Below are 15278 nucleotides of genomic sequence, written 5' to 3' on the forward strand. Positions count from 1 at the left end.
CACGTGGTATTTGAAAGTCTGAAGATTGAGTTTCTTAACCTTGGGACCAGATGACCATCCCTTCCCCTTTTGCTTTGAAGGTGGGCCTTGCTTGGCACTTAGAGCAGCTTCACATCAGCCTCGTGTTGCATACTCCATGGAAAGTTCAGTAGTGTGGTAGTGATCACAGGTACTGTCCTGGAATTGTCGAACTGTCTTCCCAAGAGTAACTGTAGCATGGTCGAATAGGGAAAGGGTATCGTCAGTGTGCATGCGAAGCTTGGCAAAAGCATGCCAAGTGCCTAGGTCAAAAAGTAGGTCCAAGACCATTGAATTGTGGACTCTGGGTAGCAGACCCTCAAACACGGGAAGAGCGCACTAGCAGTCCATAATATCAGAAACACGAGGTACAAACAAATCTGTCAAACTACATGAAGAAGATCCTCGAAATCTCGAGCCGCTAGTCGCTTCATAGCCAATGTGTTTGTATGAAATCATCGAATAGTGCCGCGGCCAAAGGTGGGTATCATCCGATAGCTTCAGATGTACAGTTAGATTAGTGAACTCTTTAATGTAATTACTCACCACTCATTCAAATCTTTAATCACTCTACCACCTTGAGCATGGAGAATTCGCAAGAGGTGAATGAAAATATGCTTCCAAATGCTGAGTTCAAATTCGTGCAGAAAATCAATTATGAACATGACGAAAACATTGAAGTCGAGTGGTCCCAACTGAACTGAGAATGCATTCTGTTTCAATTTATTGAGCATCAGTCTCAAAACACCAGAAAAACAATATTCACATGGATAGGGACATAAGATTCATGATTGAGAATTTTTTTGACATGAGTACCATCGACAGATGCACCTGACTGAAAAATAAGCCTTTGAGCATCTTCTACACAATGTTGGTGATGTTCGTTGTCTACCTGCTGCCTAGTCTCACGGCGTCTCATGTCAAGCTTGGTGCCCATATCAGGAACATCGGATTTCTTGATGAGACAACGTGGGCACAGACACTGGCCCAAAAACTTGATGGTTGCGAGAAGAACCCTACAAAAAGCTAGTAAGCATGCGAAAAAAACGAACAAAGATTAGACTTGCTTCTCTGGATAATCTGCGGAATATGAGAAAAATCGAGGGAAAACACAACGTGTGATTCCATCGCTACAACGAATGACTATTCCATGCTCATATGCATGCATGAAGTCCCCGTCAAGTAACAGCTTCCAGATCGCTTGAATAAGTTTGCGCTTGAGAAATGTGTGGACCTGGTCCATTGTGCCTTCGCCAAAGATGTCAACATATATGTCTTGGAGATTATCGGGAAGCTGCAGTATATATTTCTTCTATTAATGGTCATACAGATTGTTGTTAAGATAGAACATACCGAGGGAATGTAGGCCACATGGTGACATGCAGACAACATTGGCTTCCCTCGTGTATACTTGGACTGGTTGCCAAAATACATATAGAATGGCCACAGTGATGTGTCTCTGAAACTTGCAAGATGAGTTGCATCGGACCACATCATGAGAGGTGCCAGTACATGTTTGAGATTGTCGTCTGCTTCACGGGGAATAGCATTGATCTCAGCATAGGCATCAAGCATGGTAGGAGAGGAGTAAGCTTCTGAAAAGACTTGGACAGTTTTTGTGTTGGAAGCCTTCCAGTACTGTGAATAGGGCGTCATGTGGAATGTTTTTGAAATGTCGTCCTTGAATGTTGAACGGATGATTGACGTGAGCAAACAGTGATACACACTGGGCACCTCGAGTTCTGGTGCATGTTTCTCGGATGGCCAAGTCTGGTGTTCTTTGGGGAGGCTTATTGTGACCATTGACTGACGCCAGCCAAATTCTTCTCACAGCGGATTTGTCTTGTCTTGCAGGTATGCATCCATTAGTTTGGACTCACGAGCACAATTGAAGCCAGGGACATCCTCCAATGTGAAGTTCAGGTGCTGATGGAAGCAACCTAGACAGTTGACTAGTTGACTTCTGCATCAGACTTCTCATTGGTTCCAGTATAGTATTAGCACCAAGTCATCATCAACCCACACATTGGATTAGTAAATGGATCGAAAATATGATCATTATCTACATCAGGAGGAGCAAATCCTGTGGATGCAGATGACTCTGTCACCTGCTCTCCTTCTAGTGTTGGTGCATCTGTGCAATTGACAAGAGATGAGTTGTTGGGGGAAATAAATGTGGGGCGTGTCAGGTAGATTCGATACAGACCCATAGAATCGGGCTCTGTCTTGAATGGTGCAGGTAAGGGCTGGTCGGGCAGGCTTTTGTCAGAAGACTCAGATGGAGGTTGTGGAGGAGACGCAGGAAGTTGATTCGGCATATGAGCCAGAGGTATCTCCGAGCCGGGAAGATAATCAACAAACCATCGAGGTATTCAAATAGCGCGCCCTGAACATTTCAAAACAACAGGTGGGGGTGGGGTTGGGGAAAGTGCGTGACCTGAAGATCCTGCAATAGGTACATCCTAAAAGACATTACTATGTAAACAGCTAGATATCTAAAGACAAACTTACCTCATCAAACAGAATATTATGTCCATGGCCTGAAGGTCCTGCAATAGGTACATCCTAAAAGACATTACTATGTAAACAGCTAGATATCTAAAGACAAACTTACCTCATTGAATGGAATGTTCTGATCAAGGTTGGCATAGTCAAACTCATCAGGAGGGGGAGGTAAACGGGCCCTTTTAGCATTGTGAAGCTTGACTCTCGCTTGTGATTTCCGTTTTTTCTCCCGGCGTTCAATAATTGAGTCCAGGGTCAACACATGATTCTGCTCGCATCCCAAAGCATGCTTAGAAAGTTGTTTCTGGGTCTTGTAAGTTTTTCCGCAACTGATGCAGGTTGGAATATCCATGGGGCAGTGAAGACTGTGAAGTTCTCAGTCTGCGATGAAAACAAGAGAATATAAGGACAGGAAATCAACTCACAGGTTCCAGGTGTTCTGCAGCAATAAGGCCATAGCACGATGGACAGGAAATGAACTTACCTATGTAAGCTGAGTTATTGTGAAGAGGAAGTGAAAGTTACATCTGCGGAGAGAAGTTGAGAACATGAAGGATGGTGAATCACTCACGAGCCCACCTTGTCATCTTGAGGTGCGTAGTTGCTAATGTAGTCAAGCAGCAGTACCAATTTCAACAGACCCTAGAGTTTGCAGACAACTTGTGTGCAAACTCTGAGCTCTGTTGAAATTGCAGTGTGCCATGAATGATGAGATGAGGGTATGAACAAACTGTCAAGTCGTGTCTACCAGTCAGTTCATACGGTAATAACATATAAGGTGAAATCTGAACTTACCAGGGGCACGTCAGACTGATGATAGCCTTACACGTTTAGGAGGGTGTTGAGGTATGTCTGACGGAATGTCATTGAACCTGCGAGCCCATTGCCATCAATCGTCATCGCGTCATCGGCCCGTAAAAGATTGTGGCGCGAGAAAATGTCCGCATAAGGCAATTTCAGACTTTGGGAATTTTGGTGATGCCGAGTCTTGATAATTGTGATATCGTGATGGTAGTCAATTACATAAATAATGTTTTCATTGCCTGAACAAATGGAAGCCGGTGGAGATGCATTTCCGATTCCGCCACGAGGTGAGCCATCCGTGATAACATGCGGACATCAGGTGGACTTTTACATCATGTCGCGGCGTGGAGTTAGGTTAGAACGCTAGCACATCCTTCACGAACAGGGTCGTTGCGCCCTGTTATCTGAGCTCGATTCAAGGTAAGTGCTGGCCAGGTGGAGGTAGATGATCTGGATGAAGTCGACCGCTGCATTTTCACGACTTGGATGTCAGCAGTTGGGAGGGTTTAACGTGCCGAAACATAAATTCAAATATCTCGCCGGTCGTGCCGCAGAACAGCCTTCATCCATGCGCATCTTCGAGTCCAAGGATTTCCGAGCAGTGCCCTTTTGTCTGTTACAGACAGTGAATTCTTGTGAATTTTGTGACTTCTCGCATGAGCATTCAATTAGGGGTTGAAGCCTGAGGGTATGGACGTTCGGGCGGCGGTGCCTCACAGCATTCGATCCTGTAAAGTACAGTGCTTCTCTCGAGCCTCGCGGCCTGCTCGTTTTGGATCAGTGTCGCACTCAACAACGTGTCCCTGCTGTACGCATCTGATGCCCATTCATGGATGTATGCCACAGTTCGAGTGCTTCCCTCCAGCTAACCCCGGTTCCAGGTCATTCCAACATTACCGCTACACATCGCAGTGCCGTGTGGGTGACACGTGTATGTTGTTATTTTCTCCCTTATAACCCATTAAGTTTTTACAGTGTTTCACGCTAGTACACACTTTGTCTCAAGTATCACTTGCCCTTATCCGTCTCTCAAGATGTCAAGCGTCGTACCGGACCCTCCTGATGATTCTTTGTCAGGTGAGGAATCAAGCCACCAAGAACATCCTCAGGACCCCGAAGAGACACGTCTCTCGTTTAGTGGAATGCTACAAATGCCAATCAATGGTATGTGTCCACGGCCATTTATCTTCATTCAACACTTACTGATGATTTTCCGAAGCCATTCTGGCCACACTTTATCTTGTCATTGCGCTAGCGTTTCGTTTCGCGACACGCTCCATACCGGATCCACTCGATGATAACCCTCCACACTCGAGTGAAGAGCCAAGCCACACAGAACACCCCCAGGACCTGGGGGAGACGCACCTCAGTGAAATGCGACAAGTTACAATTACTAGTAAGTATGTGATACGTATCACCATTTACCATGAATTGACCTTCCGAAGGCATTTGTGCGACTGATCTCACTCTTAGTCTCCGACGCATACCAGCTGGCTTTCACGTGACAGTACAAGCTGACGGTGCTGAATGTAAGACAAGTAACAAGGTTTTACACGTAGACCAGGCCGCCGCCGAATGGAACGACTGCATACTTCTGTAGGTCGTCCTTAATCCTGTCTTTTCTGCAGGTATTGAGAAAGATTCTAGGCCATCCGAGCCATCTTCTAAAGTTCGGGTCAGTGTGTATGCCTCATTTGAATTGGATCCCATGCTTGGTCCTGGAGAACTCCTGCGCACATTCGAGATCTCCGTTGGAGAATTACTGGATCGCAGTGCAAAGTCACATCGTCAGTAGCTTCTGATGTGAATGGCTCGTGCCGGGTGTTAACGAAATAACCCAGCCATCGTCTTTCAGCCAAAGGCAGGCGAAGTCATATCTTCGTGTACTTCACTGTTCATGACAGTGGAGCAGCGACGTTCTGATGACAATGACGCCACAGTTCTTCGCCCTGTTACTACCGTGAGTGATCCATGCGTTCTGATATTCTGATGCTGAGAATGTGTAACGTGCAGCTCATGACCAGCGATATGAACACGTTAGCACTCAAGACGGATGCCGGACATCGTCTTCTCGCACGATACCGCAGGACGCAGAACAGCAGGGATCTCGAGCAATCCATAAAGCACTTCGAACGTGCCTCTGATCTTTGCCCCGTTGATCATCCCTGCCACCCTGCAGCATTATCCAATCTAGCTACCGCAAAGTTTATTAGTTGCCAAGCTAATGGAACACACCTCGACCTCGACATTCCTATCTCTCTCTTTCAAGACGCTCTTGATTTACGTCCCACCGGTCATCCAGACCGACCCTTCACCCAGCTTCACCTTGCCATTGCTCTGCTGTCTCGTTTTGCGAAACGGGGATCTCAAACGGATGCTGATATGGCTGAAGAGTTACTGATCGAAGTCCTCGACGTCTGCTACGCCAACAGCCACGTTTTCAGAGCAGCTCTACTTGCAATTGAAACATCTGCTCTGCACCAGGCTGGAAGCATCGATGTAGATAACACTGGGCAGGAGCAGCTCGCTGAATCCATGCTTCCTTGGTCTCCGGATGAACTTGGTCAACGATTGGATCTTTGTTTGCAGAGAGATGTTCCCGCTGCCTTAGATGCAGTGATTTCCTTTCATCATCATGCACTGGAATACTACAGCGGGACACATTCTCGGCGAGGGCAGGTATTGGGTCAGCTGGGCATAGCTCTGCTCACTCGCTTCGAGCGCCGAGGCAATGGTCAAGACCTCGACAACGCCATCACACATCTCAGGGAAGAGCTGGGTTTATACCCTGTCGGTCACCCATATCGGGGTGGGTCATTAAACAACCTTGGGGGTGGGCTTTTCACCCGCTTCGAGCAGCGAGGTAATGATCAAGATTTGGATGAAGCTATCACGCTTAACATGGAAGCGCTGGCTTTTCACCCCGTCGGTGACCCACAGCGGCCCGTGCCATTAAATAACCTTGCGAGCCAGCTCTGCGCCCGCTTCAGGCGCCGAGGCAATAGCCAAGACCTCGACAAGGCCATCGCACTTCACAGGGAAGCGCTGGCTTTGCACCCCGTCGGTCACTCAGATCGGCCCATCTCATTACATAACCTCGGGACTGAACTTTTCGTCCGCTTCGAGCAGCGAGGCAATGACCGAGATTTGGATGAGGCTATCGCGCTTTACAGGGAAGCGCTGGCTTTGTACCTCGTCGGTCACCCACATCGGTCAAAGTCATTAGATAACCTTGCAGCTGCGCTCTCCACCTGCTTCGAGCACCGCGGTAATGACCAATATTTGGATGAGGCCATCGCGCTTCACAGGGAAGCGCTGGCTTTGCACCCCGTCGGTCATTCAGGTCGGTCCATGTCCTTGAGTAACCTCGCGAGTCGACTCTCCACCTGCTTCAAGCACCGCGGTAATGACCAAGACCTGGATGAGGCTACTGTGCTTCACAGGGAAGTGCTGGCTTTACGCCCGGTCGGACACCCGTTTCGGTCTGTGCCATTAAATAACCTTGCGAGTGCACTCTTCACTAGCTTCGAGTGCCGAGGCAGTGACCAAGACTTGGATGAAGCTATTCCGCTTTACAGGGAAGCGCTGGCTTTGCGTCCGCTCGGTCACCCTGATCGGTCCTCGTCATTAAATAACCTTGCGTGTGGACTCTCCACCCGTTTCGAACGGCAAGGCAATGTCCATGACTTGGATGAGACTATTCTGCTTCACAGGGAAGCGCTGGCTTTGCGCCCGCTCGGTCACCCATATCGGTCCATGTCATTAAATAACCTTGCGAATCAACTCTCCACCCGCTTCAAGCATCGAGGCAATGCCCAAGACTTGGATGAAGCTATCACGCTTATCAGGGAAGCGCTGACTTTGCGCCCGCTCGGTCATCCACATCGGTCCCAGTCATTAGATATCCTGGCGAATGGGCTCACCACCCGCTTCCAGCAGCGAGGCAACGACCAAGACTTGGATGAGGCTATCGCGCTTTACAGGGAAGCGCTGGATTTGTACCTGGTCGGTCACCCATATCGGTCCTCACCATTAAGTAACCTTGCGAATGGACTCTCCACCCGCTTCGTTCACCGAGGCAACGACGAAGACTTAGATGAGGCCATTACGCTTCTCAGGGAAGCGCTGACTTTGCGCCCGCTCGGTCATCCACATCGGTCTGTGTCATTAAACATCCTTGGGAATCAACTCTCCGCCCGTCTCAAGCACCGGGGCAATGACCAAGACTTGGATGACGCAATCGTGCTTCACGGCGAAGCACTGGCTTTGTGCCCTGTCGGTCACCCAGATCGATCCTCGTCGTTAAATAACCTTGCGAATAGTCTCTTCACCCGCTTCGAGCACCGAGGCAACGTCCAAGACCTCAACGGATCACTAGAGCATAATCGTTGTGCATTGACTCTGTTGACGCAACATGATCCTCGTCAATTAGAAGTCCATCTGTCACTAGCCGCTGTCTATCTACTGGTCCATCAATCAGGACTTGATGGCACAAGTGAAGATGCTGACAGTCTCAATGCCGCTATGCATCATTTCAAGGCAGCAGCAAATGTTGTCTCTGGAGGTTTGCTACGTCGCCTGCGAGCAAGTCTAGACTGGGTTCGCTATGCTGATGGACATACACATGGCACTGAACTGGAGGCTTATGCAACTTCCATGCAACTTTTGGATGCTTACATGTCCGCGACAGCTTCGGTGTCATCTCGCCATGATATCATGAAGGTCTTCCCCCCCGGACTCGCAGTTAAAGCTGCATCATGCGCTCTTCGTCGTAACGATGTGCGCCGCGCTGTAGAGTTACTAGAGCAAGGCAGGACTCTCATCTGGACTCAGATGGCACGAGTCCGCACTCCCCTTGACAGCCTCCAGGAACGCGGAGATCACGCACAGGCTCTGATGAAGAAATTCAGAGACCTCAGCTTCCTCCTTGATAAACCTCCTGCAGAACATCGAGAAGGGATCCCAAGAGTTGACATAGAAGCAGCAGCTGTCCGATACACACGTCTAGTGGCGGACTGGAATCAAACTGCAGAAGAGATTCGGGAACTCGAGGGCTTCTCTCACTTCCTACTTCCTCCCTTGTTCTCTGAACTTCAAGATGCTGCTTGCGATGGACCTATCATCGTCCTTCTTGCAAGTAAGGCATCTTGCGATGCAATCATCATCCTGCACACGCAACCTCCGGTTAGCGTACGACTCGCCATCAATTTAGAACATCTCGTGCGATTGTCGAAGGCACTCTCACAGACAGTTGATAAAGAAGCCGGTCCCAGAGGGACTCAACCAGGGCTGATAAAAGTTTTGCGGGAGTTATGGGATGATATAGTCCGCCCTGTGGTTGAAAATCTGGATAGATTTGCCCGACGAGGTTCACGAATATGGTGGTGCCCAACTACTTTCTTCAATTTCTTGCCGTTGCACGCTGCTGGCGAATACAAACGTGGTGGGAAATCCCTTTCGCAGCTATATGTTTCTTCATACACTCCATCCCTTACCGCCATGATCAGGGCTCGCAAAAGTAATGACGGATCCCTGTCCCAGGTGTCTTTTGTTGCCATTGGTCAGAACCACCCTCCAGGTCATTCACTTCCTTTGGAGGCTGTCGAGCCCGAGCTGGAATTGGTTCGGAGTCTTCTACCACCTCCTCCAACGGTTTTCTTCACCAAGGTCACGAGCGTTGAATCAACGAAATCAACAGTCCTGCGCACATTGCAAGGCAATCGCTGGCTCCATTTTGCGTGCCACGGAACACAAAATTTCGCGGAACCATTCAAGTCGGCCTTTCTCATGCGCGACCAACCACTTTCGCTCCTCGACATCACACAAACAAATCTGTCTCGGCATGAATTCGCATTCTTGTCCGCTTGTGAGACCGCAGTCGGTAACTTTGAAACACCTGACGAAGTGATCCACCTGGCGGCTGGCTTACAATTTTCTGGGGTCAAGAGTGTCGTTGGGACATTATGGAGTGTCAACGATGCTACTGTGCGACGCTTGGTCGAGGCATTCTACAAAAACTTCTGTGGGGATGGCACAATGGATTCAAAAAGAGCTGCCCGAGCGCTGCACAGAGCTGTCCAGTCGTTAGCTTCTGACAAGGACATACCATTGGACCAGCGCATCGTGTTCGTGCATATCGGCCTATGATCAATTTCGTGCGTTGTCCTTCAAAGCATTCTTGAGATAATCTGACGACTTTGCGTGCCATAGCATCGAGCTGAGGCTCACAGCACAGCCTGTGACCAAGGATATCTTGAGGACTTTGTCTTGACTTTAGGACTGTATACCTTACCAACATGCGCATGTACATCATCTCAACCTCTCGTTGTATCTTCCAGCTGATTGCTTCAAGAGTGAGTAAGAAGTTATATCGTCGATGTGATTTACAGACGCATAGCGGCAAGACAAAATTGAATGGATGTGATAGTTGTGCTTTTGAATTGTGCGACCCATGATCTACCAGTATCGAAAGAATGTCACATTTTCGTAGACATAATGTGCCGCAAGGCAGATGAGGACCACTCCGAGGATACTACGTACTGTCTGGTAAACACTTGGCATTATTCAGTGACCACTCAAGTGTACGAAGGTGTTCAGAAATGAAGACAGACCGCTATCGAGTAGCATCAAGTCCTCCGCCATAAGATTAAGAATCTTCACGGCAACCAAGAATCGTGGTCGCTCATTCTCAGATATCCTGCGATCAGCAATCATCTCAGCAACTTTGTCCAAACTTGCATCGTATGTGACTTCAATGTCGTTAGCTTGAGCAAGACTACCAACTTGGAACGATGGGGGAGAAGACGAAGAGTCCATTAAACTCTCTATCTTCTCGCCCGTCATTGCAAGGAATTCGGCCTTCTCCAGAAGACATGTGCGACTGCAAGTATCCTGCTGATTGCAGGAATATCTCTGTCATGAGAGAATCGACAGAGCGACGTCATGATCGCTGTTCGATGGCCTATGAGATCGTCTATGAAAGGCGCCATCATCAAACGCCATACAACAAAATGCGCTGACTCGGCACCTTGGAAAGAAATCCACTTCTTGATACTCTCCTGATCCCTTAAAGCAAGAACAGAAACACGCCACGGACCTTGTCTGCTGCTTACGCCTGATCAGATTTGTTCAACCCGATGACTGCGAAAGATCGTGAATAGCAACCGTTGGCCTGTCTTTTATTATCCGCGTCAGTGAGTCGTTGATGAAGGCATACCTAAAGTCAAACGCAGAGTGCCGATGGGCCCCCAGACAAATATACGACAAAAAAAACCTTACAGCGTGAACCCAGAAATTGACGTAGATTGATGAGGCGCGGATCTCGTGCAGATCCTACAGTCACGAGGTGTCGTCCGTCCGCGTCATCATGGACTCCCTCTGCAGAACATGCTTTCAATAGCTCTACACTGGGATGGCCGCATGCGTTGGGGATAAAGGGGATCTAACATGGTCATAGATATCAGATTAGAAAACGCCTCAGAAGAACAAAGACAGAAATGGCGCACATTCAACAACTCGTTAGCATTCGGTCTCGACTCAGTCGGGAACATAATCGCAAAAAATCATGGAAATCCTGAGAATAGAGCTCAAATTGATGAAGAGCTGGCCATTGGGCACCGATTTGACGTGGGTCTTGGACGTCTGCAAAGGGAGGTTCTGTCTGCACTAGTTGCCATACCGTAGCGCATAATGACCAGACATCGACTTTGAGTGTGTTATACGCTCAACTAGACAAACGAAGTAAAAATCCAAGTAAGAGAAATGAATGTATGCACTCACACTCGCATCTCTGGAGCCTGCGAATTGCAAGACCATCAACACCCAAACTAAGAACACAAAGCGCGCGCACGCACACCTCATTCCGGAAATCGACTATACATCAATATCAACATCCCTGCAACAAAACAGATGGCGATTGGCGTAGAAACACCGGACACCGAACACAGATATGAAACGCAGTGACTCACCAACTTTCACGACCCCACTCGCATCTAAAAGCAAAATGTCCGAACATAAGTCTTGGTGAGCCATATGGTGTTTTTGGAGATATTCGAGTGCCAATAGGACCTATCATGCGCATTGATCAACACCCCCACCCATGCCGTGGTCGAGTTCGCGATGAAGCTAGCAGCGTCGTTCACATTTGCGGTCAGTCCATCAAATGTCGAGTTTCGGGGTGAGCATTGAACCGCGTTGTTCGAGGTCGAGGTCCATCAGATGTCATGGTCGAGTTAGCGTTCACGTCATTCGAGCTCGTAGTCCATCAAAGGTCATTATCGAGTTCTCGGCAGACAGGGCGAGTGTTCGTGTCGTTTTTTCGTCGGCGCTTCTGCAACCTTGGTAACGTCAGTGTCCGATACAGTGAGTGAGTCCAACCAGAAACGTGGGTGTAGTTAGTCACTTGAAGGAAGCGCCGGGAAAAAAGAGGGGAGGCGCCATTGGACTGCAAGAGCAGGGGGTAAGTAAGTACTTGGAAGTAGACATAAGTAAGGAACTCACACAATTTTTGTGGTATGAACTATAGTGATCTGTTTTCGATCCCGGCGAGCTATGAGAAGAACTCTGCGCACCGATTAGAGATATCGTGCGGAAATGTGTCGGTTGACGAGGGATGGCGTTGAGATCATGGCTGAGCGGGGGTTCTGGCCATGCGGGTCTGAGTCGGGCACGATAATGGAGGCTTCGTCTTCTGTCTAGTTGGAGTCCACGACGCTGGCTGCTGCTAGCATTATGGCCATGGCTTCGCTGATGCTCATGATGGTGGCGGGTGTGACCGTCATCGCTGACATTCCAGAGTCGTGGTCACCAGTGGGTTGTACCGGGAGAAAATACAGTAACATTGATTCTAGATCTAGGATCCAATGGCGAAGCAGGCGACTTCCTGACAGAAGGCAGTCGCTCGAAGGATGATGCAGACCTCGGCTCAGAAGGACGGGACGAAGGCCTCGCTCGCTCTTCTACAGTGGTACTCAAGCCCCGAACACCAACACCAAGCGACAAAACGTTGAAATCCAGCGAAATATCCGGAAGAGCAGGATTATCATCCTTTTTCCGACCATCCTCTTTATTCGTTTTAGGAGGAAGATCGATCGTTGGCGTACGAGGTAGGTTTCTAGTGGGAGTGTGTGGCACAGTTCCAGTTCCAGTAATGATTCTAATTGGAGTGTGCGGTACGGTTCTAGCGAGAGCATTTCTGGTGAGAGTGGATGGTACGGTTCTGGTGGGAGTAGGCGGTATGCTCCTCCCAGACAAACGAGGTAGCGGGGTATCCACGGTATCTGCTTCGGCAATAGATGTGGTGTGGGAGGATGTGGTGATAATTGGTGCGAGGAAGGGAAGTTGAAGGAGCTGGCGGTGGGTGATGGGTTTGCCTGTAATGTTGAATTTGATGAGCGTGCTGCCAAGGCTGTGTTGGAAAGGGAAAAAGTTCGTGGTACTGGAGGGAGATTGGAGAATCAGGACGGGAGTTGAGTCGTTGGGATGTGGGCGTTAGCGCCTGGATATTATCGCGTCGTCGCTGTCATGACCATTGTACGCGATGGTGAGCTCGTCGTTGGTGTCGTTGAGCCAGCCGCGAGAATTATACCCTACGCGTTAGTACACGTGATCGCGAAGTCCTTGGCTTTGAAGAGGACTTGGCATCATGTACTTCCACGAACAACCTGTCTCGGCCATTACCGATTATCATTCGACGATTTCGGACCATGCAGCACCTTGGACTTGATGACTTGATGACGACGACAGCATCAACGAGGTTGCAGCATCGGCTTTTTACGACTGTCTCCGATTCCGATGTCACCATCTATAACGTCGAGGTCAAGCAAATTTTGTTATCAGTGGTAACAAGGACGGTCGTTTTTCAGCGTGTCAAACGCGATCCATCGCATCATATGCATAGATTCACACCCACAATATGTGTGCTGTGGAGCAACGGGCGATACACTTGTAAACGTCATGCTGCGTCCAAAACTTGTGTTTCAATACATGCGGATGCCAGTAAGTGCTCTCTGGACAAGTCTATTTCACAACCCTACTTTACAGCCTTCCGCAGTAATCACCTAAATCGTTGATATATTAATACCACCTCGCCAAATAGTCATCCTCCTTCTATTTGTTGTTCCCCACACCCGAAAGTTCATGCATGTACTACGCAAGTTTCAGCAAAACTTGGCTCAGCTATTCAACATCATGAGACGGCAATCACAATGCGCATGCATCTTCCTCTTCATTTTCTCGCTCTTGCTGAGGGGAATTCGCTTGCTGTGTCTCTAGGGTTTATTCTAGCGAGCGAGAATCAAGAAGACCTATAGGCTGGCACTCACGCGGTTGTGGGTCATTTTGTATTGAATGACGAAACATATTTGGGAATCAGTGCCGCAGTAAGCACTCCCGAGGTGCGTGCCCCAACTCGCATTTGCAGCATTGAGGTAACGTTTACTCCTTTTGACGACTGCAGTACATGATGCACGCTGCGAGCGCAAACACGAAGCTGTGCAATGCTAAACTCCGAAATGGACAGTGGTCCGCTTAACATCACATTTGGTCGATACAAATTGAGGGCTCTTGACACCTGTACACGAAATACCCAACTTATTCCCCCTCCTCAATGAAAGTTTCATGTTCAACTATAGAAAGGTCGCTGTATTCTGGGACTATGGTAGGTTTCTGTGTTACCACTTCTGACAGCTCATGGGATACATCCTCTCCCAGAAAACTGTAGTCCTCCCTTGAACTCACAAGGACACGCCATTGTAAATGGCATCCAACGAATTGCGCATGTCTTTGGACACATAACATCATTCAAAGCATACCTCGACATAGGCTTACAGTCTCCCAAGTCTGTCGGGTTTCGCTCAGACCTTCAATCCTCTGGGGTGTCCATAACCGACTGCCCCCATAACGGTAAGAAAGAAGTCGTGGACAAGATGATTCTCGGTGTGTATTCCTTAAGGCGCCCCTAGCGTGCACTTTAAACCTCTTTTACCAGTGGACATGCTTGCATATGCCATTGATAATCCCTCACCAGCCACCATCATCCTGATAGCTGGTGACCGGGATTACGCTTATGCCATTTCAACCCTCCGCCTTCGCCAGTATAACGTCATCCTCATCGTGCCTCCAACCATCTCCCAAAGTCTGGAGTCTCAAGCCTCTCTCGTAGTGGATTGGAACTTTGCCGTACTGGGAAAGCGCACAAAAGCCGACACGCCACCCGTGCGGCAGCCTTATCCGAGTCGCAACCTTTACCGGGATATCGTCGAGCGGGTGTTATGCGAATTCAGGGAGTTGGATGAAGATCCTGCTGTCACTACCACTCCCCCAGCTCCCCCCGCGACATCTGCCCATACGCAGCGCGCCAGTGCGGAAGAGCTGTTTCAGCCATCAGCCTTTGAACGGAGTACGACAGTTTCAGGGGATGCTGCCTTGACGTGCACACTGAAGAAGGTTACTAGTTCAATCCCTGAGACGCCTGCACGTCTTAAGTTTGGGTCTTTGGCATCATGGACTAGATCCGCGACACAGTCGACACAGACTGTCCTAGACATCAATCGAGGCTCAGCCTCCCGTCTTAAAGAGGACGCTAATGAGATTCAGGATGCTACTCGCACAAATTTTACCCGACTGGAACGTAACTCGAAGGGGCCGGACTTACCCCCTAGCATAAACTTCGGGAACTTTCCACCATCTCCAGTGCCTGCCGTCCCTTACAATTTAGGTCTGAAGAGCCCTCGCCTCGCCACCTGCACCACCCCCATCTCGTACGGCGAGATACCCCAGAGAGTTGTGCCTCCTGTAGTGCCCTCGTTGCCTGCAGCCTCACGTGGGCGGACTGGTGGCGCTAGTGCATCGCAGTCGACGAACACTGGCCTTGTCTCGGCCATTATGGACGATCATGTCCTTTCGTCGGACCAAGTAGCGCTTTTGTATTTTTTTGGACCTAACAACGAAGA

The 15278-nt window shown here is 49.0% G+C and overlaps 2 protein-coding genes across 2 annotated transcripts; both read left to right on the forward strand.

The window, feature by feature from the left end:
- Positions 1–4361: 4361 nt before the first annotated feature.
- Positions 4362–9474, forward strand: EDB91DRAFT_1251677 (CHAT domain-containing protein; the record flags this gene model as incomplete). The annotated part of the gene is made up of 6 exons (XM_041323414.1): positions 4362–4491; positions 4547–4723; positions 4773–4873; positions 4928–5114; positions 5169–5287; positions 5341–9474. The coding sequence occupies 6 exons, from the start codon at positions 4362–4364 to the stop codon at positions 9472–9474; spliced, it is 4848 nt and encodes a 1615-aa protein (XP_041173963.1).
- Positions 9475–13667: 4193 nt separating this feature from the next.
- On the forward strand, positions 13668–15092 carry EDB91DRAFT_663787 (NYN domain-containing protein). Its single transcript, XM_041328025.1, has 5 exons — positions 13668–13721; positions 13784–13984; positions 14038–14262; positions 14315–14772; positions 14838–15092. Exons 2-5 carry the CDS (start codon positions 13945–13947, stop codon positions 14898–14900), a joined length of 786 nt encoding a protein of 261 aa, XP_041173964.1. The 5' UTR covers positions 13668–13721; positions 13784–13944; the 3' UTR covers positions 14901–15092.
- The last annotated feature ends 186 nt before the right edge of the window (positions 15093–15278 follow it).

Source organism: Suillus paluster (genome assembly GCF_016628075.1).
Source record: "Suillus paluster strain FC165 chromosome Unknown EDB91scaffold_57, whole genome shotgun sequence".
Taxonomy (NCBI): Eukaryota; Fungi; Basidiomycota; class Agaricomycetes; order Boletales; family Suillaceae; genus Suillus; species Suillus paluster.

Coding starts and splice junctions, on each gene's coding strand:
- EDB91DRAFT_663787 (XM_041328025.1), top strand. CDS start 13,945: ATGTTCAACTATAGAAAGGTCGCTGTATTCTGGGACTATG. Junction 13,985..14,037: donor CGCTGTATTCTGGGACTATG/GTAGGTTTCTGT, acceptor ATCCTCTCCCAG/AAAACTGTAGTCCTCCCTTG. Junction 14,773..14,837: donor TGACGTGCACACTGAAGAAG/GTTACTAGTTCA, acceptor ATCATGGACTAG/ATCCGCGACACAGTCGACAC.